The sequence below is a fragment of the Lycorma delicatula genome, chromosome 1 (genome assembly GCF_047948215.1).
Source record: "Lycorma delicatula isolate Av1 chromosome 1, ASM4794821v1, whole genome shotgun sequence".
In the NCBI taxonomy this organism is placed as follows: Eukaryota; Metazoa; Arthropoda; class Insecta; order Hemiptera; family Fulgoridae; genus Lycorma; species Lycorma delicatula.
This window is the reverse complement of record NC_134455.1, coordinates 335,610,005-335,637,934: the sequence shown is the minus strand read 5'-3', so window position 1 is coordinate 335,637,934 and position 27,930 is coordinate 335,610,005. Positions and strand designations below refer to the sequence as shown.

Sequence of the window (27,930 nt, the reverse complement as noted above, 5' to 3'; positions counted from 1 at the left end):
TCCACTTAGTCACTTACTACTACTACTACGTTACACTCATTATAAACACAGAGCAAGAAAATTCCTGTTTATATTTGATCCTCCATTTTACATAAAATAAAAAATTTTAATCACTTATCACCTCAAATAACATGTACAATTTTATATGTACAATTATATTTTAGCATACTTACAATAATTACAATTTTAATAAAGATAATTTTTAAAAAAATAATAAATACATAACAGTTTTCTTAGTTGTAGATACTGCAATAGTACTGGGAGCAACATAAAACCAAACCCATAATGAAACTGCTACCCAACACTATTTATGAAAGACTCTCACACAACTAGTGCAACTACTGGATGAATATGTTACTACTGATTATTGCCGCCATTTGTCAGCTGGTTATATGTCAGTGCAGTATGTTTTGGCAGTACAGTGTTGTGAGTGCAGTTATGTTTGTGTAAAATGCCTTATTCAATCCAAAAGAGGATAACTACAGTTGAGGCCTATATTTGTTCTGGATCATTTGAAGAATCATGTTAAGTATTTGTAGAAAAATGTCCAAATACCTGTATCCCAGTGAAGAATAGCATTATACATGATTTAGTAAAAAAATGGCACACAACAGGTTCTGTTTCAAATGCAAAGTGAAACAGGCAACCTTCTGTTAGGACTCCACAGGCCATTGCTGATACTGAAAGCTGCCAGTCAAAAAATAAATCACTACACAAGTTATCCCAACAGTATTAAATCAGATCTCATCGTAAAATTCTTCATGAATTAAAATTGAAACCATACCACGTTACAACTGTGCAACAACTGAAGAAGACAGACAAATCAAAATGACTTTATTATTGCAATTGACTGCTCAAAAAGATTGTTGGTGGACAGATAGATCCAATGTCATACTTCAAGTCAGAAGAGGCATGATTTCCAGCCACTTTAATTCAGAGAACACCAGGTACAGGAAGGCAAGGAATCCTCACAAGATGTTCGAGCATCCACTTCACAATGAGAAAATTGGTGTTTGGTGTGCTGTTTCCGGTAATTGTATAGTGAGATCAATATTTTTTGAATGAACTGTCGAACTGTCAATACACAAATATTACATTTAATCACAAATAATACATCAATATATTTAACTGTTGGTGAACACTTCAAGGCTTATTGTGGTATATTTTTTCCCTACCCATCCTGTGACATTGAGTTCATACTAAACTCGTACTAAAAATAGTTTATTGTTTTCAAATAAAAATATAGAAAATGTTATATACATACATAAGGGCCAATGAAGTACATGCCTCAAAATTGCTTTACATCTAATGAGAAAATGCTGACTGATCCCCACTGGCTGTCACCCAATGTTTGGGCTAATGTTTGCATTAGCCAATTTTTTTTTTTTTTTTTTGAGAACTCAAATTATATTATCACAGTTAAGTTTAATCTTATAGCCTGAAATTACTAGTAGAAATAAAAGGCAACTGAAGGATTAACATTTCCAACAAACAAATGTTAGACATTAAATTAATAGAGTAATATTTATATGATGAGACTTCTTATGAAATCTAACAGTAAAATCCATTTAACTCTAGCATTCATGGGTATTCTTCCAAAGGACAGTTCATTTATTTCTATACTTAAAGAACAAACTCTTGGAAAGCTAGCCATGATTCTTTAAATATTGTAGCTCTTTTACTACTGTAGAAATATTGAGAATGTAAAATCTTGAAAAGAAATTATAATCCTACCTAATGGTCTATGCCTTTATTCAACCGAGATTGGGTATAGCTCCATTAATAATTCTTAATGAATCGACTGTATTCTAATAATTCAAATATAATATTTCCTTATTATCATGTATTACATTTATATTTAGATTATATTACTGCATTGTTTATTATTTTGCAACTTACAATTTATATTTATTTTTAAATTTGTCTTTGACAATGCTTCAAGTTGTACATACAATTTTTTTAAGCAATAAATTTAACAATGAATGTAACATCAGGAAAAATACAATAGTTTTTTGTACTGTAGTTAAAGTTTGTGAGGCTTGAGCATTTATTTTTTTATTACAATATAATTTTTTTCACAAAAAAATTACAGGATTTTCTGATACTAAAAACTGCACAGCAGCAAACATCTTAATTTGATCTTTAGAAAACAAAGGCGATAAAAAATTATTTGAAAAATGAGAAACAAATTGAAAAAATTAATCAAACTATCTGCAATTCTGTAGCTTTTGAAATTGAACATTAAAAATTGTCTAATCAATCTCACCTACTGGAATATATTTCAAGTTTTGTTTACCTAGTGATATTAAGTGATTGGACTCTACAACAACTTGGGGTAATTTATTACTTCTATTGTTTTCCAATAAAAATATAGAAAATGTTATATACATATGAGCCAATGAAGTACATGACTCAAAATTGCTTTACTTTTGATGAGAAAATGCTGACCGATCCCCACTGTCACCATCTGCATTAGCCCAACTCAAATTATACTACCACAATTAAGTTTAATTTTATAGCTTGAAATTACTGGCAGAAATAAAAGGCAACTGAATGGTTAACATTTCCAAAAAAAAAAATGTTGACATTAAATTAATAGAGTAACAATACAATATTTGCATCATATTTGAAAAAAAATATAGTAAATTACTAAAATGGCTGAAAACACATTTTCCTATATATATTTAAGAAACAATGTTTTGGGTAGATTTTTCAAATTATAGTATGTTAAAACAACACGAGAAATTCATTTTATTGCAAAAAGGGGAAAACATTTAAAAATATTCCTGAACTGAAATTTAATTGTCAACTAAGTTAAAAAATATGTTTAATGAATTCAATGCAAATATATATCTACTTTGTTTAATAAATATTTCACATAAAGTAAGTAAATATAAACACATGTTTGTTAAACTCAATCTACAAACTTAAATGATAATACTTCAACATCAAAAAAAATATATATTTTTTTAACAGAATTAAAATTTTTATTTATTTTTTTAAAATTAAAATTATAATATACATAATAAAAAATAGAACATTACATATACAAATCCATCACATGTTCATACATAAAATATTATTCAATTGATCAGATCCATTAAGTTCAAATTCAGGATTAAAGATACATAATTAATAAATGCTACTCAACATTTTCCTTAATTTTACTTCATGATATAAAATAAAACATATATTACACACGTATATATACAGTCATGCAAATCAACTGATAGAATATATAATCTACTATTAATGAACACAAAAACATGTTACTACATCAAAATAAAATGGAGTATTAAAAAGAAAATATAAGCAAAATGTGCATTATACTTTATAAAAATAAACACCCATATAAAATATAAACATTGAAAAAAATTAGATTTTTGTCAGCTGACGCCACAAACTTCGATTTTAATATCGGTCGGGCAACATACCTGCTGACTATTCTTTAGTTTCATAGCCGTTCTCTGTGCAGGACCAAGGAAGCTGTTTTCAGTTGATAAAGGATGAGTCCTCAGCCACTCTCTAACTCCAGACAGGTTCCTGAACTCTGAATTTGCCAACCTTGAATTTGGATTAGAACCAGTAAGATCTAAAATTGAACATCCCAATGCTCTGCCAATCTGAAACAAGAAAAGCAAAATTTAGTATCTAATTTTATACTTAAATAATTATTTAAAAATTTTATCTTACCACTTTAATGCTGCAAGTAGTAAAGCATTTTTCAGATATTTGAAGAATAAATATAATTTTATAAATCTACACGCGCTAATTACCAATGCGGTTGTTATTACTCAAAAAATAAATCAATAAATAAAAAAAAACTAACTACTACCTGTGTAACTAAAACTACTAAGACAGCACGAAAACTAAAAAATAATTATTAAGCAGCATTACACTAATTCAAAATAGAAAAAGAAACCAGTTGTACAAGGACCTTTAAAAACAAGAAGATATAAAGTGGACATAAAATGGTGAGATTATATTTACAAAAGACAAAAAAAAAAATAGGAAATATATAAAATAGAGCAATATATATTTACATCAACAATTCAGGCACAAATGATGAATAACTCCCATTCAAAGTTTGTTTAAATTTAATAAACGTATGTTTATTTCTTATGAATATTCTGAAAGTCTCCAAATATCCCAGGCAGCTTTTGGGATTTGGGACTTGTAGGCAGCCGCATCCTTTATCCGTGACATGCGAGCGAGGTATATTCTTGTATACACTCACGCCAACCATACCTGAGATGTAGTTAATTGAAACCAAACTACCAAAGAAGACCTGTATCCACAATCTTTTATTCAAATCATCTGAAGAAAAACAATTACCTTTATTACGATTTGAACCTGAAAACTCTCTACTATAAAATCAGCTCATTTACGATGACAAGTTTTACCATTACACCAACCCGGTGGGTTAAAAATTAAAACATAAGTTAAATTTCAATAGATAATTAAAGAGCTTTTAAAAGCTTAAAACAACTGACATACTGAAAATAAAAATCGTTAACTTCCATAGAAAAAAAGGTTTTTCCCTATTTTCCAGTGTCATAAAAATTTTAATTAAAGGAAATAGGGCTACATCCAAAATACTAAATGAACACCAAGCTATTAACGTTTAATATTTAGAAATTCAACAGGATTCAGAATGAAAAAGAACATATTGGGAATATTTACATCATATCACAAGTCCATGTCCATGTTTTCCACAATTTATAACTCAGCCCTATATCAATCTTTAGAATTAACTATTTTTTTTTACATATAATTGGTGAAACACTGTGAAAAAAAAGCTATACGTTGAACAAAATTTTTATAGTTACAGGAAACTGAGGAAAAATATATTTGTATATTGTATTTTTTTAATTTTCTTTATTTTGAATGATGAATGACAAAGCATCCAAAACTAACAGATTTTTCATTTTCTCAAGTAAATTTAGATATTACTAATATGAAATTGGAAAAAGATTTTAAAGAAAATTATTTTTCATTAGTATTTCTCTGTTCAGTACCTCCAACATTAAAAAATGATACTTTAAAAATAAAGCAGCAGTGGTTTACTACATCATAAAAAAGTGCAAGTATGTGTACAAGCTTTTACACACATTCCATCAATGAATATTGGTGATCTGGTGAAAACCATTTAATAGTGAGCTAACTGGGAGATAGCCTCTAGTACCTCTAAAAGCAAAATAAAACAGTGAAAAGAATTTTATTTGTTTTAGTTGTAAACAATAGTTATACAAGAAAAGAGCACCTGAAAAATTTACATTAACAGAATATATTTAGAAATTTAGAGCCTAATACCAGATGTTTGTACTTTTTCCACGACTATGCAGCAAAACTAAAAAGCTTTACCAAACAAGAACATCTTGCTAATTTCAGTTAAAGGGGTACCTTAACAGTAAATATGAGACAACATGGAGAGAATTTTTTACCATAAACTAGTTACAGAGTTTTCAAAAGGTGGTTTATAATAAATAATTTAATGATTTTTGTGTTTAACTGGAATTTCATTACTAGAAGTCTTCAACTGCAAAAATTATTATTGAATTAACTAAAATCAGCAAATTATTTTTTCATGATTTCTAAAATGATATCAGATAAAAGGAACATCTTTTTTTTGTTAAGTTATATATCATTATTTTTAATGTAATTAGACACACACAAACAATTTGTGATTAGAAGTTAACAACGTACACAGCATTATAAATCTATTATAATTTCTTTTCAAGGAATTGTGAAAAATAAACTAATTAACAAGAAAATATAAATACAATGAAATGTAAAAAGTCTGATGTTTCTTTGTTTCATAAGCTAAAATCATAAATAACTAAAATGTTATGTTTTCTAAAGATTGTTAGTGATAGCATATTAAAATAAAACAATCAAAATATCAATTTTAATTTACATATGTGTTATATTATTAAAATCTTGTGATACATTTAATTTATTGTAAAAATGTTAGGTCCAATATTAGAAAAAGTACATTTTTAAGTAGACTATCAATTAATTTTTATTTTTCATTCAAAAATGAGGATACGATATTGGATTCATTATTAAATAAAATTAGTATGCTTGCAATTAAACTGAAGCTGCCATTTAATTTCTCAGCATTGCTCTTACCAGCAAACACAAACCTTGAGTTAAGATCCATGAATTAATTTAAAGTCATACATAATAATCAAAATCGTTTAAAGTGTTGAATAACTTGCATGTAATCATTCATGACATCAATCAACATTTAGGAGCTGCATTTACCTTTATGTCATGAATGAAGATATATTCTTTTAAATTTACCTTTATTGAAAAATGGTTCAAGATACTTATTCTGATTTTACAGTTGTAAATATGTTGAGGTTAAAAAATTAATACAGAACAGAAAAGAATAATGGAAAACAGGATCAAAACAGCTGACTGACTGACTGATGACAAAAAAAATGTTTATATAAACAATGAGTTTACAAGTATGATTCAATTCTATAATTGGACATATCATTCATTACTTTTACATTTAACTTAGTATTTGGCATTATACAACATTCAATATACTTAGTTTTTCAAATATTTATCTTTATTATAATTATTATTAGTTTGGTTGAAAGGTTTGAAAATTATGAAATAATATTTCACCAAAAATGTTTTCACACCTATTTACTTTGTCACAAAAAAGGTTGCCAAAATTTTTAATAAACCACAAATAGTAAGCATTATACTCCAGCTGATAATGATAATAAACACCCTTGCTGATGATGATTACCAAAATTCATTTCATTGAATAATTAATAATAAATAAAAATAGCCAAGAAATACAAACAGCAAAAAAAAATTACAATTATTACATATATTGCATATGGAATTGAAAAAAATAAACTAATTAACAAGGAAATATAAATAGTGCGAAATAAAACTCTGATGTTTCTTTGTTTCATAAACATCTGAAAGGTTATGTTTTCTAAAGATTGTCAGCGACAGAATATTAAAATAAAACAAAATACCAATTTTAATTTACATATTATTATAATCTTGTGATTACATTTAATTTATTACACCAAGCAATACTACTGCTACTTCCAACTGCTAAATTTTTATATATAAGCGTAATTAATTATTATTCTTACCCTTTTAGATTTCACTTTCCTTTCATGGAAATGACAAGTTCAACAAGGTTATTGAAAATGTGAACAACAGCTATTAAATCTTAGCCCATAGGGCTAAAAATTATGTTTTATATTTATATATATATATATATATATATTATATATATATGAGAAAGAACTTCGTTACAGTGTAAAATTTTAACATATTTCTAATGGGCTGTTGGGGAGGCAGGCAAAAACTACTTCTGCAGCAAGAACTCATTAAAATCAGTTAAGACAAAAAACAAATTTTACTGTATTTTGCTTATAATATATTGCATGTCATTTTTTTGCAGATAATGTAATTCAACTCTTTTTATTAATAAAATGCAATACACAGGCATTAATATATAACACAAATTTTCCTTCTCTGATCATGGTCAATATACATTAAATTTGAAACAAGGTTAAAAAAAAAAATAATTCTGTCAACCTGATTAAAGTAAATATATATGTACATTCATGATAAATTTATTATTATTATATTTTTTTATATTATTAATAATAAATAATAATTATTATTATAATAAATAATAAAGTATAATATTATTATATTTTCTCAAGATATTTCTATTTTTCCATCATTATTAATAATTTATAGAATTTTCAAATATAAACTTCAACAACTGAATGTTTACCAGTATGTTACATAGTTTTTTTTTGCAAATTTTTAAAACTAGTTAAATTTTAAAAGTATAATAAACAGGTGTATGCTGACACATGTTTCCATTTAGTCATCTTACATTGTACCAGGAATTATAAAAAAAAGAATTAATTACATGATACCTTACTCACAAAAATGAAATTGCTATTCATTTAAGCTGTAAACAACAAATTATACATGAAAAATGTCCAAGCTGCTGGATTTTCAACTAAATTTCCTATCTACACAAGATATAATTAATTGAAACCAAGTTAACGGTTCAAACATCAGTAACAAGAAGACATTCATATCTGAATACATCAGTAACAAGAAGACATTCATATCTGAATACATCAGTAACAAGAAGACATTCATATCTGAATACAAGTAATTACACTTTAAGCAGGAATTCACCCATATATTGCAAAGTTTATAATAACAGCTGATCAACAATGATCAATACCTAACAGGTTGGATACTTAACAGTTATTAGACATGTAAAACGTAACACTGAACTTCAGGTTTCATATAACCAATTATTTTCATGATGATTAATTAAAAAAGCAAATTAATAACACCAATTATTTACAAGAGAATTTTATAGTCAATTACATAATAATAAAGTAAGAGTATTATATTTTAAAAGATGATAATTACCTCTTCAAAGACATGAGGATTATATTTTGGTGGAACTAGGACCATTGTACTGCGTCGTTCCAAGTTCTCTCTGACTGGTGGTGGTAAAATGTTAACCATACGTCCTGTATTGTAGTTGCACTCTAATGTATAACTGCGCACTAAGCCAGTTGCTTTTAGTACTGCTACTCGACCAGACCCTTCACGACTCATTCCACCATGTCTATCTCTACAAAAAAATTTAACAATAAGAAAAGTAGGTACTATATATATATATATATATATAGAGTTAATAAACTTTAATAGTAGCAAAGTATTCTTGTAAACTATCATTAAAAATTAATATTCTCTAAGCTGTAACGAAGAGTAACAATTAAGTAAAAATTAAAGTGCTGGTTGGGTTTTCATTTAGAGTTCTGTGACATAATACTTGTGTTGGTATACATTGTCTATATGAGCTACAAATACTTTCCAAAACAACAGATAATGCAAGATAAACCAAATGTGTTACACCTCTAACATCAATATATTATGTTAGCAGTATATTGTATTTATTTAATTTTTTTAAATAAAAGTATTTATAAATAAAAATATTTCATAATTATTCTGCTGGACAATGACAAGATTGTAGAAGATACTTAACTTATCAAAATTGTTAATTTATAAAATGCTTATTAGAAAATCATCATCTGATGATTTCTAACCCACCTTACCTTTTGGTTTCACCCTTACCACTATATAACGCCATGTGTTAGTTAAAATCTGTCTATTTTGCACTCTTTTGTTGCACATATTTATCAGTATTAATATGAACAGTACGGTCTTTAATATGGACTGGTTAACAGAAATATTTTTTTTTACACAGTCTTGCATGCAAGATGTTTCAACTACTAAATAAAGCTCTTTTCAGCACTTTAACAAAACTGTTATCACTATCTGTGACTGGAAGAAATCTGGCTAGAAGGATTGGTGTCAACTTTTCTTTTACCCTCTTTGAATAATCACGTATGTTCTATCTATGTTAGTCAATTGTAAAATGAATAGATTTCTATAGGGTTGAGGTATTTTAAAGTAAATCCACTTCACCCCATGCAGGTAATTTTTTAATTGAGACCACTTAAAAGTAGTAAAAAAGAAAAATAGTAGTAGAATTCCACTACTGGAATCTTGTGATTTCCAATATTTTTTTCTGTAAATGAGTGCAATGAATATAAATCTCCTCAGTATTTACAATTACCCTTCATAAGCTTTTGTCACATACTTGAGATATAAAAATCTGCAATATTGAATTTCTGGTCTTTCAATCTGTAAAGATCTACTATCTTTGTTCAACAGTAGTTAGAATTCTAAGCCAAGAAAAAACTTTTTGAGGCTAGATTTATTTTCTGTGAATATATTTTATTTCATTTCATATTTTTATGCTAGGTAATCGATTCTGGTGTCTTTTTTTAGTAAGGGTGATTCTTAATTGTTAAATTCATTAACAATTACTAAAAAAGAATTTTATTTCCAGTTTTTATTATTCTTTATTTTACAAAAATTAAAATTTAAAAAAAACCGTTACTATAAAAAATTTAATCTGAATGGTTTTTTATAATTTTTTAAGTTTTGTGGAATTTTGAGAATTTGAAGGTAAAAAAAATTGTAATAAAATTTAAATAAAAAACAATAAACTATGAATAAAACCAAACAGAACACATAAAAGAAAAGCAAACCAAATTAAAATAAATACCTAAAATTAAACTGCTTAATAAAAAAAATAATAAAGAGTTAATTATAAAAAACAATGAATGCACTCCACTAAATGTAAATGCATGCTGAAGATAACTAACTCAACCAGTTGATTTCAGAAGCTTGTCAAATCTTGGTTTTCAATTTTCTACTATTGTAACATATAGTTATTGATATGTGCATTTAGCGTATAAGTTAAACAGTAAACTTACTGTAGCCATAGATGAGGTGCCAACATAATCTGTGAAAAATAATGAAGATATAAGCACAAAAAGACAATGCTAACATGGCCAGCTAACAGCATTTTTCACTGTGGTTTTAAATATCTGTTGGATCAGGATTTTAACACTTAAAAGGATTAAATGTAATATGAAAAGACTGTAAAACAAATTCTGCAAATTTGTGATACTTTGATCTGCAAAACTGCCCAACAGAGAATACAATTTATTTATTTAAACTCAATCATTTAAAAATCATTGCTCGGGTTCATGAAAGCATTCCTGAAGATCCAAACATGTTAAAAATCATTGCTAGGGTTCATGAAAGCATTCCTGAAGATCCAAACATGTTAACTTCATGCCACTGATAGCAATTCAGCACTGTCAAGATTACCATATGTTTAATTTTAAGCAAAGATTAAATTATATTTATGTTGAATTTTAAGCAAAGATTTGACTTTTCAAGTATATATGATTCAGCTGAAACAGGAATTGAAGCTCACTGACCACAGATAACATTATACAAGGCTAAATCAAAAATAAGTGAAATTTAAAAAAAAAAAATATTTGCACTTAAATGAATGAAATATGCTTATTTTTCAACATAATCCCTCTACTTCTATGTGCTAACCAGTTTTTGAATTCCTTCTTAGAAGAAAGTTTTTAACATGTCACAAAGCTAATTTTCCACTGCTTCCATGATCTCTCATCAGAAGAATAATAATTTCTACATAACTCTTCTCTTAGTAGGCCAAAAGATGAAAATCACTTGAGCCAGATCAGAATAGTACAGTGGGTGGTCCAGCAGCAAAATTCTTGAAGTCCAAGGATTGATTTGCTGGTCATATGATGTAGAACATAACATTATCCTGAAGCAAAGTTATACCTTTTGAAAGTGTATCATGCTTTTGGACTTCATTTTTGCCTTCAGTGATTGCAGTAGCTTACAGTACTTTTCACTATTCATATTAACTTTATCTTTAAGTGTGGAGAGAATAAGAAATGAATCTTTCATATCCCCAGATTACCATAATCTTTCCTGCAGACATGTGAGTTTTGGGTATTTTTGCTACAGGAGGTATAAAGGATGCTCCTAAAGTAAATTTTTTCATTTGCTCTTGGGTTCAAAGTAATTGATCCATGTCTCACAAATGATTATTATCAGTTTCAGAAATGAGTACTCTCCTTCATTCCCATAACATTTCAAAAACTTCTGGAAGATCTTAAACGGTTATCTTTGTGAATGTCTGTCAGTTGACATGGAATCCAGTAAGTGCAGACTTTTTTAAAAAGATCATGGACAATTGACACTGAGACAATACTTTTAATGAACAAATGATACGAATTTAGGATTTATAGCAGAGCAGTCAGTGTTGTAAGCTCTGTGATCAGGAGGGAAATAAGAATGTTCTTAACTTTTTGACTTTTCCCCATGTATTTGGAAATGGAATGCTTGAAATCAAAACAGTTAACAACAAAAACCATTAGCAGGCAATTAATCCACAAGAAAATACCTCTTGATATCGTTTAGGAACTGGAAGCATTTATGGGCTTTAGTCTATTGATGGCTAAGCACTTATCAGGAATGGCAAATGATGTAATGGGATTAATCACTTTTGTGACTAAAATTGATTGATTTGAATGACATGTAGTTCCAACAAAACTGTATAGTTTAATGGACTGTGAAATAATGAATTGTTGTGAACAAAATTCAGCAGCAGAATTCTTTCATGAAAGAGTGATGTCAATTGGCCTCCAAGATTGTGCAATTTGTATTTTCTTTGGGATTATTATAAAAGGTAAGATATACACCAAAAATCTACAAATTATCCATGAACTTAAAGATGAGATCTGCTGGCTAAACTAACAAAACTGAATCACTATATTCATTTCACTGATAATTTTGATAAAAGTGTGATAGTAATTGATCAAAGTTTTATCAATTTAAACTTTGTGTATATATATAACATTCTATTAACAATTAGTACAGAAGACTATATATATTGATATATTGATGTAAAATATATCTTACCTTAATTTTATCATGTAGTACTTTGATGGGATCCTGCAATCTCAGTCATGAGAATATATGCAATATTTTTCTAATATATTTAACTTTATTTCACCATTAATTTCAAACATTTCTATTGAGCGGTATCTCTAAAGTAAAATCTGTTTCATTGTAAAAAAATTTATTCTTGAAACTTCATAAATATTTTTTTATTTCTCAAACTACATACCTTATACTACGTCTCTATATAATCACTACAAGAATTAAGACATTTTTCATAGTGATACACCAGCTTCAATAAACCCTCATCATATTGTTCTGCCACCAGTCCATTTAGCCACTGATTAACAGCATTTTTTAATTCACTGTCACCTGCAAATTGCTTACCAATCAAAAATTCTTTCAATTTCCCAAACAAATGGTAATCAGAAGGAGCTAAGTCTGGACTACAGGTGATCATAGATTTCCCACCCAAATGTTTTCAGTAGAACACATGTTGGCCCTGCAACATGTGGACGTGCATTATTGTGCAGCAGGATGATGCTGCCGGTCAGCCGCCCATGTCGCTGAATTTGAATGGTGCACTGAAACTTATGTAGACTTTCACAGTAGGCTTGTATGCCAAGCCAAAAGACTGTAGTCATCAGTTTGCGTATAAATGGCTGTGGCTTGGACCTTTGTTGATATGGTTCATTTGACTGTTGTTTTTTCTCTGGATTGTAATACGAAATCCATGTTTCACTGCCAGTATTGAATAAGGAACTCATCACCTTTTTCTGTGTAGCGCAACAAAAATTTCAAAGCAGATCCCATTCGGATTTTTTTGTGATGTTCTATTAAGACGTGCAGTACCCATCATGCACAAACCTTTCTGAAGCCTAAATGGTTATGAACAATGCGACCAATAACAGCTCTTGAAACATCAGGAAAACAATGGCCAGGTCGGAAATTGTTGAGCGATGATCTTTTCTGATTTCATCATTGACGCGTTTCAACAAGTCCTTAATGATTATCGAGGGCCTCCCCTAGCATTTTTCATCATGCGCATTAATTCTGTTATTTCTATCACAAACTCAGCAACCACCTGCCTATGAATTTCAGCCATCTTAATGTTTTGATGGTTTAAAAAACATATGGCTCCACATATGTCAGCAGCAACATCGATTTTCCTATTCATTTTATAATGTAATAACTCACATGTAATCAAAGATACTACAACGCAACAACTTACAGACAACAATGCAATGTATACATTACTAGCATGGCCATGAATGACACAGATTCGCCAACCTTAAGGAGAGAAATTTCCCAGCAGTCTTTACTTTAGAAATATCCCTCGTAGATTTGTGTCACTATCAGAAATAGAATGTTTTTATTATTTATTAGATGGTCTAGTAGTAGAAATAATATTTGTAAAAAACTATCAAAACAAAATAATAAAATAACTACCTTATAATAACCAATATATAATAAGATAAAAAGAACCGAAAACATATCCATAAAATATTATTTATACACTAATAATATCATTGAAAACATTACTAAAAATTACAATAATGAAATATTTAAACCAGCATATGAAACTAATAACCAAATAATAGAATACTTAAAAAGGAAAAATAGTAATACTAAAATAAACAATCTTTATGGAATTTATAAAATTAAATGCTACGCTTATGATTTACATTGGATAAACAAAAACCCTTTATTAAAACTAGATTTTTTGAACATTATAGAAATTACAAAAATAATAGATTAAGTTTATCTAATAAACAATAAACATTATATTTTTGATACTGATACAAATTCAGAAATATAAGAAATTAATAAAGATAACAAAAATTAAATACATTACAAAAATATTACATATTACATATCCTGTTATTTACAATAGAGTAACAAACATTATACCATATGCGTGGTTTATTTTAGTAACAAAATATTGATAATTTTTTTATATATTTATTTAATGAGCAATTTAATAAAATAAGTTCTATTATGATTGGGGATGTGGGATCTTGCAAAAGTACTATCATGATAAAATTAAGGTAAGGTAGGTGTCTTATCTCAATATTCTGAACTAGATGATTGATGTTAATAGAATTAAAAATACAATTCAATATTACAGAAAAATAATATGAATCCTAAAAAGATTAATTTCAATAAAGTTATATATATATGTATATATGACAGATGTTATTGGAAACCCATTACACAATGCTGAATTGATTTGTTATATATAAATAAAATACTTTGATTTTCTTTTCAATTTTACAGATAATTATATAATCTCATTAAAAACATAAATTTTTCATAAAAATAATTATTAATTTTACATCTTTTAAATATTAATAATTCTCAATAAATTTCTGCTTTTCGTAACAATTTTTCTTTGATGTCACTTATTTTATTAGTCCAAATATTCTTTATAACTTTTATACTCACCTATTCACAACGCAACAAAATAGCTCAAAATTTTACTTTTAGAACATTATGTTAATACCAGAAAATTTATTATTCTAAAAATTAAAATTCCAATCATTTGGCTAAGTATCTAATAGTATCTAATAATAAGTATCTAATTTGGCTAAGCTCTGATTAGGAATAATCTCTACCTGGCTAATAGCACAAAAATTAAGTTACCATAAATTGCCCACCATTTTGCCCTCTAAATGATAACTGCTGAATGGTCGATCTAAAGATATTCATCATGATGAATTTCTCTACTGAAAAACACTCATCAATATTTCAATAAACTTTGAGGATAAAGGAAATTTTCTCAGGTTTTATTGGTTAACAAGTATAAATGTTTGAACAGTAAATGCAACATAAATCTATTATCTTTTCAGCTGCCTTAGCTGCCAAAGATTATGTGTCTAAGGTTATTGATTTCCTTCCTGTCATGGACTAAGACCAATGGAGGATCATAGCTAAACTTAATGGGATGCTGCTCCAGAAAATTATTTTCTGGGCCTTTTCAAGGTCATGGTTAAAGTTTTCTGTAAAATAAAAAACCGAAAAAAAATGAATCTAATAGAATAGCTGGAACCAAGATAATAATCTAATCCTACACGTTATCACATTCAAGAATACGGTACACGGTTTTTTTAAGCACATTGTACTTAAACTGTATTTGGTATAACCGAATAAATAATAAAACGTCAATACAGATATTTTTTAGTATTATTAGATAATAAATTAATAAAATGTCTGCTTAAAAACACTATAGTCCAATGGTGCTTAATTTAAATTTCTACGTACACAGAAACAAATGCATACGATTAGTTTTTATTAATTGCCTTCTCTTTCGCCCTTCTAGAGTGTTTTTGGAGAGTTTTAGCAATCAAAGAACCTTTACTTTCCACAATCTTCTGATCCACTACTAGAAAAAACAACTAAACCACTTTCATATTCCATCCACCGACTAAACTAGAAATGGGAATGAACAAGAAACGTTTTATACACACGCAGAGTAAAAAAAAACTACCTTCCACCAGCACACCAGGGTCAGCATTACGAGAGTGACAGCGCTCTCTCTCTCTCCCTCGCAGACTCGCATATAGGTTCCTATATGCAAATGCACACAACAGCCAAACACCACACCACTGGAAATGTGAAGCGCAGTTCCATACAAAATTTTTGTAAGCTTAAGGATTATATATTGTACAAATATAAAGAAAGAAATAAAGAATAAAGGACTATTATATTAAATGTTATTGATAATATCATGTGGAAATAGGGGGTGCTGCAGTTCCACAATCCCTATACGCAAGCCACCACTGATTAAGACTGTATTACCCTGGAAGCTTCACTCTATTCTTGAAGAATAGTAACTGCATTGAGTTATACAGTTATCAATTTTCTTTTATACCAAAATATTAATTTATTTATCATAAAACCAGTGTATATCCTTTAATAAATATTTAACATTTTCATCTTTTATTTGGATATTATCAGTTTTTTCTACAAAGTACTCAATAAATAATAGATTAGTATTCAATAAATAACAAATTTTTCAAACAAAAATATAATAAGTGATAGCAATTTCCATTTCTAGCATCAAAAGAGCCTATTAGTACACTATGTTGGCCGTAGATCTTTCTGGTTATTAAATGACCAAATAATAAGGACAGCTCAATCAGGAATAGGTTGAGTTGTGCATGGGAGAATCCCCTCAATGAAGTCCATGACAACCTCCACAGATGTCTGCATCTACAGCATGAATCACCAAGCGAGGTATAATCTACATTCATAATTTTACATGAATGAGAACGTAATAAAATGTACAGCAAAATGATGAAAAGAAAACTATCCACACATTAACTGTCATACAGAAGAAAGAATTACACTTCACGGGTAGTTTGAATGCACCCTCGAGGCATTACTCTCTTTCTCTCTACGTTCCTCAGGAGATAAGGACACTTTACCCAAAAAGGGAGTAGCAAATTATAAATCTATAATTAATGAATAAACTAGCTTAAGTATATATCTAATTACAGTTGCTATTACTCAAGAATTATTCTTGAGAAATAAATTATTCTTAAGAACCATTCTATATTAGGCTCAAGCTTCCTAATAGAAAACCATCACTTTGTATTCACTGAAATACATTCTTTCGGTTAGGAGGAATATATTTCTTAAACTTGTCATTACCAAAATCTCTGACCAAGCAGCATTTTTCAATATCCTTTGAATAACAACTATATACCAAATACCAGCATTTAAATCCACCCACTAAGGAACAAATGAGCAAATTTTCTTGTAAGAGATTGAATAAAGTTTCTAATTTCTAGCCATTTAGGAAGTGGAAGAATTGCTAAACAAGTCAGTCAATCCTTATTATTCACCCTTTTAAACAATTACAATTTTCTAAGTGAAAACATTAGGCAAAATTTTAATTTCCTAGGAGTAGATTTGGGGAGTAGAAGTGACAAATTTTAAACAGTCTTAAGATGCAAGCCAGCAACCTTTGTACTCGAAAATCCCTATTCCACAATTGTGTTATGCTGAGGCCCAACTAAGACCAATGCCAATCATTAAAAATCGTTATTTTACAAATAAAACATCCCTGAAGAGAGACATTAATTTAAATGTACCAGAAGAAAAAGTCTAAAAAATATGCAAAAAAAAATGAAGTTAAACAACTAACAAATTTTTTCAGAAACAAAAAGTAATATAAATTCTACAAATATGTATGTATTTTCCTTCTACCCTATGGATGAGAAGTAATAGATGATTGTAACAGGGCCTGAATATCGGAAAGACTGCAATATGGTAAACTGCAATGAGTAATTTGAATATGCAGTTGTGGATAGGCAGTGAGGGTCTGGTAGAATACTGTCAAAGGAAAGGCAGAGAATAATTTTAAAAATACCACAAAACTAAGGGAAATAAATCTCAGGTAAGTACAGGCCACTTATAAATCAGCTGAAATATTCCTAATGCATGCATATGAAAAATATGCTGTAGGTAGTACTGTATTGTAGACATTACTTTAATGAACCAAGTGTTAATGAAGAGGCCAGGCAAAATCCATTTTAGTACATTTTAAAAGCACCAAAAACTGATTATTGACATAGCCTTTCTACCATTCCTTTCCATTTTTTTTTTTTTAGATACTGAATGTGATGACATACCCTTGTGGTAAAATACTCTAAAATGGGATCTCCAGTTTAAGAACTGTTCAAGAGGGGGTAATCAGAAAAAAACACAGCATTCTTCAATATTGAACTTGTAATATTAACATCCTAATTCTGAGCTCCAACAATTTAAAACAAGAGATGAGTATATTACAGCATGACAGAGTAAGAATTATGCAATGCAATGGAAAAATTAACATTATTTCCGTCACAGAATTGTATGATAATAAAGATCAAAAAATGGAAATTCAGGAGTAGGAATAATAATGAATACGAAAATAGGACAAGGGGTTAGTTGCAAGTAGGGAGAGAATTATTTTAGTTAAGATAGATTTAATTACAGTACAGACTGTTATGCAGTTAATTAAGGATTTTTGGCATACAGAGTAAAATGGAAAACAAATACAATGAGTGTGTAATAATGTTAAAAAAAGCATTATTTTTCAAATTATTAGTAGACCCCCAAATTATTAGTAGGGGTCAGTGATTTTTTGGATTCATTGCACATTGAGTTCAAAAAATGAAAACCCCAATAAACACTTATTCTAAGTTTTACAATCGGATCTCTGATCAATACTGAGACAACATAATTATCAAGTTTAGGGAAAAATAGATCCTAACAAAACTCTAGTTCTTTAAAGTTGTCTGTTATAACACATCAGACAGTCACAGGTCAAGTACACTATTATTCCAAAAACATCTACTAATATGTGATGAAGAGCCTTGATATCACATTTTAAATTCCATTAATCAGAATTAAGATAATATCATTTAATTAACTTATACCACAGTAATGAAAGAATTCAATAAAATTAAATTTTAACAAGTTACATGCAAGTATTAACAAGCAAAGAAACTAAATTTTTATGTAGGTGTGTGTATAAAATATTACAGTTCGTTCTTAAGTTAAATGGTAAGTTGTCTATTATAATATATCAGACAGTCAGAGGTTAATGGACATGTCAGGTTCAAGATCAATAAAATTATTATAGGTAAATTTGACTTACTCATGTAAAAGATCAATATTAAATAGAAATGTTAAAATCTTATGTAACATTATGTTTTTATTAGCAATGTTACCTGTACAACAAGTACTTTCAGCAACAGATAAATGCTTCCTATATTTACAATGACATACATTATTCAAATATAATCGTTGACATAATGTAATTGATCAAATTAGAGTAAAATAATATTTACCTCAAATACATGTTCCTTTCAGTGAAATTGCAAGCACTGAAATGAAAATTTTGGCTGTTAAGAGACATAAGTTTTGGTAGTAACATGCACTCAACATTTTCTGTTATCGTTTCAAAGTGGTTTCCGTACATAAAAATTCCTAAAAAAAAAATCAATAGCAAATAAACAAAACATTTAAGTAATAAAAATATGTTCTCAAAGTAAATATATAACTAAACTAGATAAATTTTTTTTTGTCTATGAAAACAAAAGTCAAATTACTTTTTTTACAACAAAGTTTATTGATACCCTTTTGTACGCTGGTATGACAGAGGGGTCCTCCTACTTTCCAAGCTTCCAACTTGGCTCCATTTTTTTATTAAATTCTACTTAAAAATGTTTAGAGTGGTTCAAGTGGCTTATTTGTATATTTTGTATAACTACAGTTACAAACACTGGTAGTAGCAAACTGGTGGGCAATTCAGTCTAATAAGAGTCTTGGTTCCATGTCTCAATGTTGTTTTTACTATTTTTTTCTAAAAAATATTTTTATATTATAAATTTTTTTTTTTTAGATTAGTGCATATGAGCATATGATTTTTTATTATATAGTATTTATTAGAAGCTGGGGAAAAATCTATAAAAATTTTCAAGTTTCCTAATTATAATTTTATTTATATAAAACAGCCATTTACCTAAAAATATACTAAGAAATGTAATAAAAAATACTTAACAAATAGAAAACAAAAACATTTTGTTTTATAAAACTTGAAAAAATAAAATAAATCTATTTTAATTTTCAGTATGCCTGTTACAAACTGTGGAATGACAATTATAAAGAGAAAAAACCAAACAAAATATAAATATAGTTTGATCATTTTATTGTGCACCTCATGATATTATGTACTAGGATTCCACTATGGACTATAATACAGAGATACTCACATTTGATTTCATTCAGAGACTGTAGTTATGCACAACTGATAACATCTTAAAGCAAATGTTGGAAATGTCCACAATTTTCCTGAAGCCAGATTTGTAATCTTTGCACCATATTTTTTAAGATCAATTCCATTCATCCTGATGTCCTACGAAGGATATCAAAAAATATGCGAAAGGACCTTTCTTCAGGAAAATGGTGGACATTTCCAACACTTGCTGTAAGACAGTAACAGTTGTATATAATTTCATTACATGAATCAAATGAAATGTGAGCATTTCTGTATTATATTCCAGATACTTATAAATATTATTATTATTATAAATACTATATAATAAAAACTCTGTACAATAAAATAAAGCAAAAGAAGAACGAATGCATGCTGAGAAATGAAGAAAATATGGAAAGAAACTATATTGGCATGTCCCTAGTAGACAGTTTCAAAACAAAAAATTATCTTCGCTATGTATGTGTAAGAAAATAAATAAAAATTAAAAATACTACATGGAAACTTAAACATGAGACCTCACTTTATGACCCTGGAATGCTCACTACTGCAGATATACAAATGAGGTACGTGAACTAGTGGTAAACTAGAGGAACTTTAGTGGTAAGTAGACTACTGATATAAAAATTAATTTTTAGAATAATGTTTATTTTATATAGAAATTTTCATAATTTCATTAAATTATGAAAATTTCTAGGTCATTACCTATGTAGTAAAGAAACAAAAAAAAAGTGTAAGTTTTACTTCTTACACTAATTTAACAAGAAGCATTAATGAATGTAATAATAAGTCCTGATGCATTTACAATTGAATATTATTCCTATAAAGGAAGAGGTCTACACCTCTTAAAATTGTTGATAATGTTTTAGAATTAGTCCTGCGGCCAAATTCTGTGGCAGCAAATAAAATCTGTCTTTCATCTGAAAGATTCTGAATCCAATCCAGTTAAGACAAAGCAATTTTAACATACATAACAAAATTTCAAATTTCATTCCCCCTAGTAGGTTAGCGCTAAGGACATCTAGTCATAAAAATCCTGCCAACTTATTCCCACCTCAATCCAGATAACAAATAAGAAAAAAGGTACCTCAAATTATGAAAAAAATAGTGGGGATTCAGCTGATATATTGTAAAAAAAAAAAAAAAAAAAATAGTGAGAATTTTAAAACATTTGAAAATCAGAAACCCGTCAAGAACTATTTAAACAAAAGTAAAATAAAACAACTAGTAAATATAAATATATAGCTTACTCATTTTTAGATAATTAATATTTGTTAAAAATAATGTTTAATAAAGGCACAACCACTTTATTAGCACTATTCATGGAGGTATTTCATGAAACCCTTTACACTGCCCTTATATTGGAAAAGAGCATCATATTATTCCGATTAAGTGTGTGATAAAGTATAACTGAAAGACTCTATCTCAAACAGTTACCATTAAGCAAACATTTAATCTTGACTTTACTTCAGAATAGGTAAAAATAGTAGATTTTTCCTTTCTACATCAGAAAAAATTAACAAAGAGAATAAAAGATTTGGTCATATACGAGGTCTGTAAATAAAGTAATGTGACTGGTTCAGAAAAACTTTTTATTTACAATCCAATTATACATGGATTCTATTTATTTACAATCCAATTATACGTGGACTCTAACACCTTTAAAATAGTTCCCTTGGGAAGCCATGCAACACTTCAAACAGTTTTCCTCATAGCAGTGTTGGAACTCAGAAACCGAAATATCCTTCATATGGTTGGCTGCGTCTTTTTTATGTTTTCTACTGTTCCAAAATGATGTCCTTTGAGGTGTTTTTTTAAAGTCGGGAACAGGAAAAAGTCACAGGGACTCAAGTCAGATGAATAAGGTGGTTGAGGTTGTACATAGTGTGCCAGATCAAGTAGTGACATTAATGAACCATTATGTAGCACACAAAAATTTTGCAAGCAACTTGATAAGATGATGTTACTGAATCCTAAATCATCATTCTTGTCCATATTCAACCGACAAGGTATTTAATAAAATAATATTTGCTTTAAATGTAAAGTCACACATGTTGGAAGTAATTGTAAGGGGGTTTTTTTTAATAATATTCTAAAAACAGCCAAATTATTGATTATTATTATTTATTTGTGTCAGCAATATTTATTTGTTTCTTAAAGTAACTTTAACTGTAAGTCATCTAAAAATTTAATAGTAATAATTTTAAATATTATGAATAAATGTAATATCCTGACTTTGTAGTTACCTTTGAGAAAAATTTCTTTGGTCTAGACCTACTTCTGGCATCTATTACATAACGTTCACGATAAGCCAATCAATTATCCCAAAGATGTTTGTAATGTAAGATGTTTGCAATTATCCCAAAGATGTTTGTCTAAGCATTTACTGCTAATACTTTAATTTAGTTAACTGTTTGTTGATTTATAGGTAATGTTCTAATAATTGTATTTTCAAACACCTGAATCTGTGTTTAATGAAATAGTTTAAAGCAAGAGCTATTTTTTTATTTTAATTACTGAAAAATAAAATAGTCAGAAAACAGATATTATTGTAGATGTCTAATATACATACTATTATATCTTAACATGCATTGCTTTTTTGCAATTTTCCCAACATACAGTGATAACGTACAAGTTTCATATAACATTACATTCAACATTATGAAACTCTTGAGAGTAAGTTAGAAATGAAGGGTGAACAAATTATTTGGCACCTACTGAACTAGTATTGGATTAAGTATTTTTTTTATTACAATACTTTTTATTTAATATGTTCAAAAGATACTAACGCTTACTTTTAAAGACAAGATTACCTTTCTTGGAAGCATGCCCATGTAAGTCTATATACAGAAAAAGCCCAGAATCAGAAGGTTTAATTTTTGTACTGGTAACAGATGTTTGGCTATTTGGTATCCTACATTCTCCTGGGAGTAATGGATCATTCTCTTTCCCAACTCCATCATCCAATACTAAGCATCGTCGTTCTAATTCTGGACTAGAATGAAAACTGGACCTGTGGTAACAATAAAGAGTCAACTGAATCATCTTATAATTAATTCATATTTTATTATTACATTACTCTGACAATAAAGATGAAACAAGATTTTCAAGCCGAACAATTCTTAAAAAGATAAATACAAATTATTACAGTAAACAGTAAATATACTAATTTAATTATATTTAATAGATAATGATTGCAGAACTTTAAAATTAATAAGTTAAAATCATTTATCCTATAAAAAAGTTATCAAAAAATTATCATAATTGTCCAATTATCAAAGTTGCACAGTAAGAATTCTAAAATTGCTACACACACAAGTTCATATTACACTTGTTCCTAATTGTGTTAAAGATATCAGTTGTAACTAGCATCAGTACCATATTACTGAATGATACATGGTACGATTAGGTAACCAAATTGGTTACAAAGCACAATATCTAAATAAAAGAAAAATTTAAATAAAAGTGTATAAGCTAAAATTATAGGCCAATTTTTTTTTAAACCAAAAAGAGATCAATGACTGAAAAGCAAAACGTTTGATTCATTTCTTTTAATTTTTGAAGAACCAACACCTAGAAAAAAAAACAAAACGTTTGCTTAATAAAATATAAGACATAATAGGTTAAATAAAAAGACTTGATGTTAACTGTTTTCAATAACAAAAAAAACTAATGAGACCACAAATGGAGTATTACTAAAGAAAATAAGTAAAAATGTAAAAAATTCATGTCTCAACCTGAAAAACAACTTGGAATGTAATTAATTACAACTAAATTAAGCACAGATTAGACAAAAATATGAAAATAAGATGAACTATTATAAAACTATTTGCACATACTCTGTGCAAAAGAAACATCTCTGTTAAAATATAGGAACTCTGAAAAAATTAATTATTGTTTACACAGAAATACTTAAAAAAAAAAAAAAATGAGATACAGCAATGGATTTAAATAAAAAAGGTAATAGTAGGATGCTTCAGAGAAAAAGACACAAAGAATGAATGTAAAAATCAACTTAATAAAATTGTAAAACTTCTATATTATTCTACAAAACTTATAAGAGGAGCTCTATAGAACGGATAGGAAAAAAATATATATAAATGCAAAAGTTTGTGAATCTCTGTTTGTTTGTCTGTCACAGCATAACGTGAGAGCCAACTGACCGATTACTTTCAAATTTTTAGAATACATTTGTGTTACCCCAGGGAAGGTTTTAATCCATAGATTATATAGCCCCCCTTGAAGATTACAACATTAAAAATATTAATTTAAGAAACAAATATTAATCCTTTTACTTCATTATATTTCAGTCACCACGGCCGGCAACAGAAATATAATGAAGTAAAATGGTTAATTCTTTTTTCTTTAATGAATATCTGTAAATTATTTAATATTCTAACAACCATAAGGATAACGAATACGTTGATGGTCCAGGAATGGAGCTCCCAGGCTAGACGGTTGGACAAGCGAATTGAGCCCTGACCGGCTAGTATATAACTAGTTTAATTATCAATGAAATTATATAATAAGCCAAACATTAAAAATAAAAAAATAAGAGACATAAATACAAAATTAGCTATTTCAAGGATACTAAATGTCGGAAAAGATATAATACTGCAAAGCATGTGACTGAATGCTCAGGGCACCACGCAAGATTTTTTAAATTTCCTTATGATATGTGTAAATAGGATATGTGTACATTATTCAGAATATATCAGAAACATGTACCTGGATGTTGCTTTGTAGATTTTTCATATAAAAATGAGCAAAAAAATATTATATGAAATAATTATAACTTCTTTATTCTAACTACATCCACATTTTGTGATTTTTCAAAAAAAATTTATCTCAAGATTGGACAAAGAAATCATTACAATATTTGGTACACATGTTTACACCGAATTTCTCTAATAAATAAAAAGTAAAGGCATAAACAAGTTCAGAAATTTAAGAACGATGGCCATATCAAACTTTTAATCTTTTATTTCTTGGTAATTTTTACCCAACCACCGTCCGTACCATCATCCTGTCTTCCTCTCATCTTGAGCACTGGAAGACAGTATGTTCTGCAGTATCCCACTCTCCACAATACACTGGCAGCTGTCAGACGACTGTCTCCTCCTGCTACATAGGTAATTAAAGCTACCATGCCCCAATAAAAATCTGGTTAGCTCAAATGTGAGTTCCCGTGCTCATATCTGAGCCAAGACCTGATATCTGATATTAACTTCTTCATCCAGAGACCCACCTCTGAGCAAGTCCATCTCTCCTGCCAGCACTCTTTCGTCTCCTTCCTGGCCATGCTCTTTGTCATCCCTTCTCTTCTTTGCACCTGTTCTTCCGCCAAGTGCTGAATAGGGGAAAGCAAGGCAATCACCAGAACTACCTTTGCAGAGACCATTCGGTAAGCCCTAGCAACTCCAACTGCCAGTCAGCACTGCAACCCCACAAGCCTCCGAACAGCCACTTTCATGCACAATGCCCTCCTCCACACTGGCACGGCATATAAGGCAACGGACCAAGCCACTGCTGCCAGCATCCTCCTCTTTGATGTGCTCAGCCCGCCAACTTTGCTCATGAGCCTTGAGACAGCCAACAAAGTTTTACTTGCCTTGTCGACTACCTCCATGACATGATCTTGAAAGGATCTTTCCGGCTGTCAAGCCAAACCTCCAGGTGTTTGGTTCTACTGCTGACTGGCTTGATAACTAACCTCCTTACCTGTAGCCTGACGGGGGAGAGTCGCCTTCTCCCGGCCAGTACCAGCAGCTTCGTTTTCTCTGCAACGAGGCTAAGGCTATGGCCTGCCAACCATCTATCGAACAATAGAATGGCTCGTTCATCTTTCCTGATTATCTACTCTTTTGTTCTGGCGACTAATACCGTGGAGACGTCTTCAGCAAAACCGGTAACCAAAACTCCCTCGGGATACTGCAACCTGAGGACGCCATCATATGTTAAGTTTCACAGGATTAGTCCAGTTACCAAACCCTGTGGGACACCGCGCTCCATACTGGTCGTAACCTCCTTACCCTCTGCATAACCAACTATCCTCCTGCCAATAAAGTAGTCCTGAAGGACTCGCACCAGATACACGCTGATATCTCTCCGAATCAACTCATCCATGATGCACAGCAGTGAGTTGAAAGCAATCTTGACCATCCAACGTCACCACCACTAGGATGCACCTCGTCCTCCAAGAACCCACTGCGGCCTCATCAACGTCATCACCCTAGCTATGGTATCCTCCATCGTCCGCTCTCTCTTGAATCCATATTAACATTCACTAAGGCCTCCCTTTCGTTCTACTTCATCTCGGAGACGCTCCATCAACAGCCTCTCAAAGAGTTTGCTTAGGCAACTCAACAGGTAAAGAGGTCGGTATTCAACTGGCCCTCCTACCTCTCCTCCAGCTTTCCTCAGTAGAACTAATCTGGTCTCCTTCCATTCTAGTGGCAAACAACCATCCAGGAATATTCAGTTGAAGGCCGCCAGCACTTGGTTCGCAGCAACTTCCGCCGTTGCAGCCACAACCTTGTTAGTAACCCGGTCGAGGCCAGGACTCTTTTTAGCTTTCAGCCTCCTGCCACCTGTCACAGCTCACCCATTGTGAATACAGGGATATCCACTGCAGCTATCTCTCTATAGATGGGCTGGTCACCTCTAGGAAACAAAACATCACTTTGGTTCCTAAGAATCTCCTCGGCAAGAACATGTAACACCCTACCAAATCTACCAGTTATGATTTGGAAGGTGTCACCCCATATGTCGTCCTCCAACCTGCCCAGGAGCTCTCTCCACGTCCTCTTCTTTACTGTCTGGTATTTCATTCCTGTAAGCTTTCCATTTTACATTAGAAGATGTCTTCACAATAGCCCCTTCTCATGGCTCGCTGTAGATATCTCCTGGCCCTAATACAGCACCTTCTGCCTCTGCCACCCAAGCAGTCCACCAATATACATTCTTTTTTTGATACCACCTTCGTCAGGTCGCTCGGGGAGACATTTTCCAGATGACCAACATTCTTTCACAAACTTCTTAAGCCTAGCTAGACCCTCTTTCGAACATTATCTCCTATTGTCAGCCGCCACGCTATAAGACCCACTGTCCCCAATCTCAAGCAGACACAGAAATGGTCGCTCAATGACTCCTCTTCAGTGAGTACCTCCCACCTCCATGACCCCTCTGCCAACCTCAGCGAGACAAAAAGTGACATCCACAAATGAGCATCCATTTACCCTCACCATGGTAGGCGCTGTCGCATTATTGAACTCCACCAAACCCAACTCAGCTATATACTCCTCCAGAATCTGCCCTCTACGGTCCATGACATGTTCTCTTCCTTGGTCACACCATTTTTCATTTTTTTGAGGAGGTCCGCATATGTAGCCCCCTCCGCCTTAATCACAAGTGAACTGGTGGGCTCTGTCGGCTGCGGCAGCCATTTACTCGTTGCCCTGTCCGCTATCGCTTCTATCTTTCAATTCTGTGCTGAAGATCTTCAACACTAAGCAATGGAATCAATAAAGCATACTTTTTAGGTTTAGGTAGGTTTTTGGGTTCACATGAGGTGATTACAATTATTGATCCTGCCTGGCCAACCTACCTTTAGGGAAGTAATCATCCAATCATCCTAGTGCTGGCACGCAGTGTACTGCTGAGGCACCTTTGTAGCATGAACAACATGTATGTTGTTACATTTCCAAGGGAACTACATCAAAATAATTCAGTAGGGTGTTTCCTAGGAAATTGTAAGACTCTCAGTGTTCAATGGTGCTGCT

General features: G+C 30.2%; 1 protein-coding gene across 5 annotated transcripts in view; it reads right to left on the bottom strand.

Annotated features, from left to right (window-relative positions):
- LOC142334286 (cytosolic carboxypeptidase-like protein 5) overlaps positions 1–27,930 on the bottom strand; it is a 106,503-nt gene that overhangs the window by 38,556 nt on the left and 40,017 nt on the right. For all 5 annotated transcript variants that reach the window (XM_075382204.1, XM_075382205.1, XM_075382208.1 and 2 more), the window contains exons 9-12: positions 22,963–23,162; positions 19,224–19,362; positions 8,446–8,653; positions 3,435–3,623 (exon numbers count right to left, since the gene is read on the bottom strand). In XM_075382204.1, the coding sequence (XP_075238319.1) occupies positions 3,435–3,623; positions 8,446–8,653; positions 19,224–19,362; positions 22,963–23,162 (736 nt within the window). The remainder of the gene's footprint in view (positions 1–3,434; positions 3,624–8,445; positions 8,654–19,223; positions 19,363–22,962; positions 23,163–27,930) is intronic.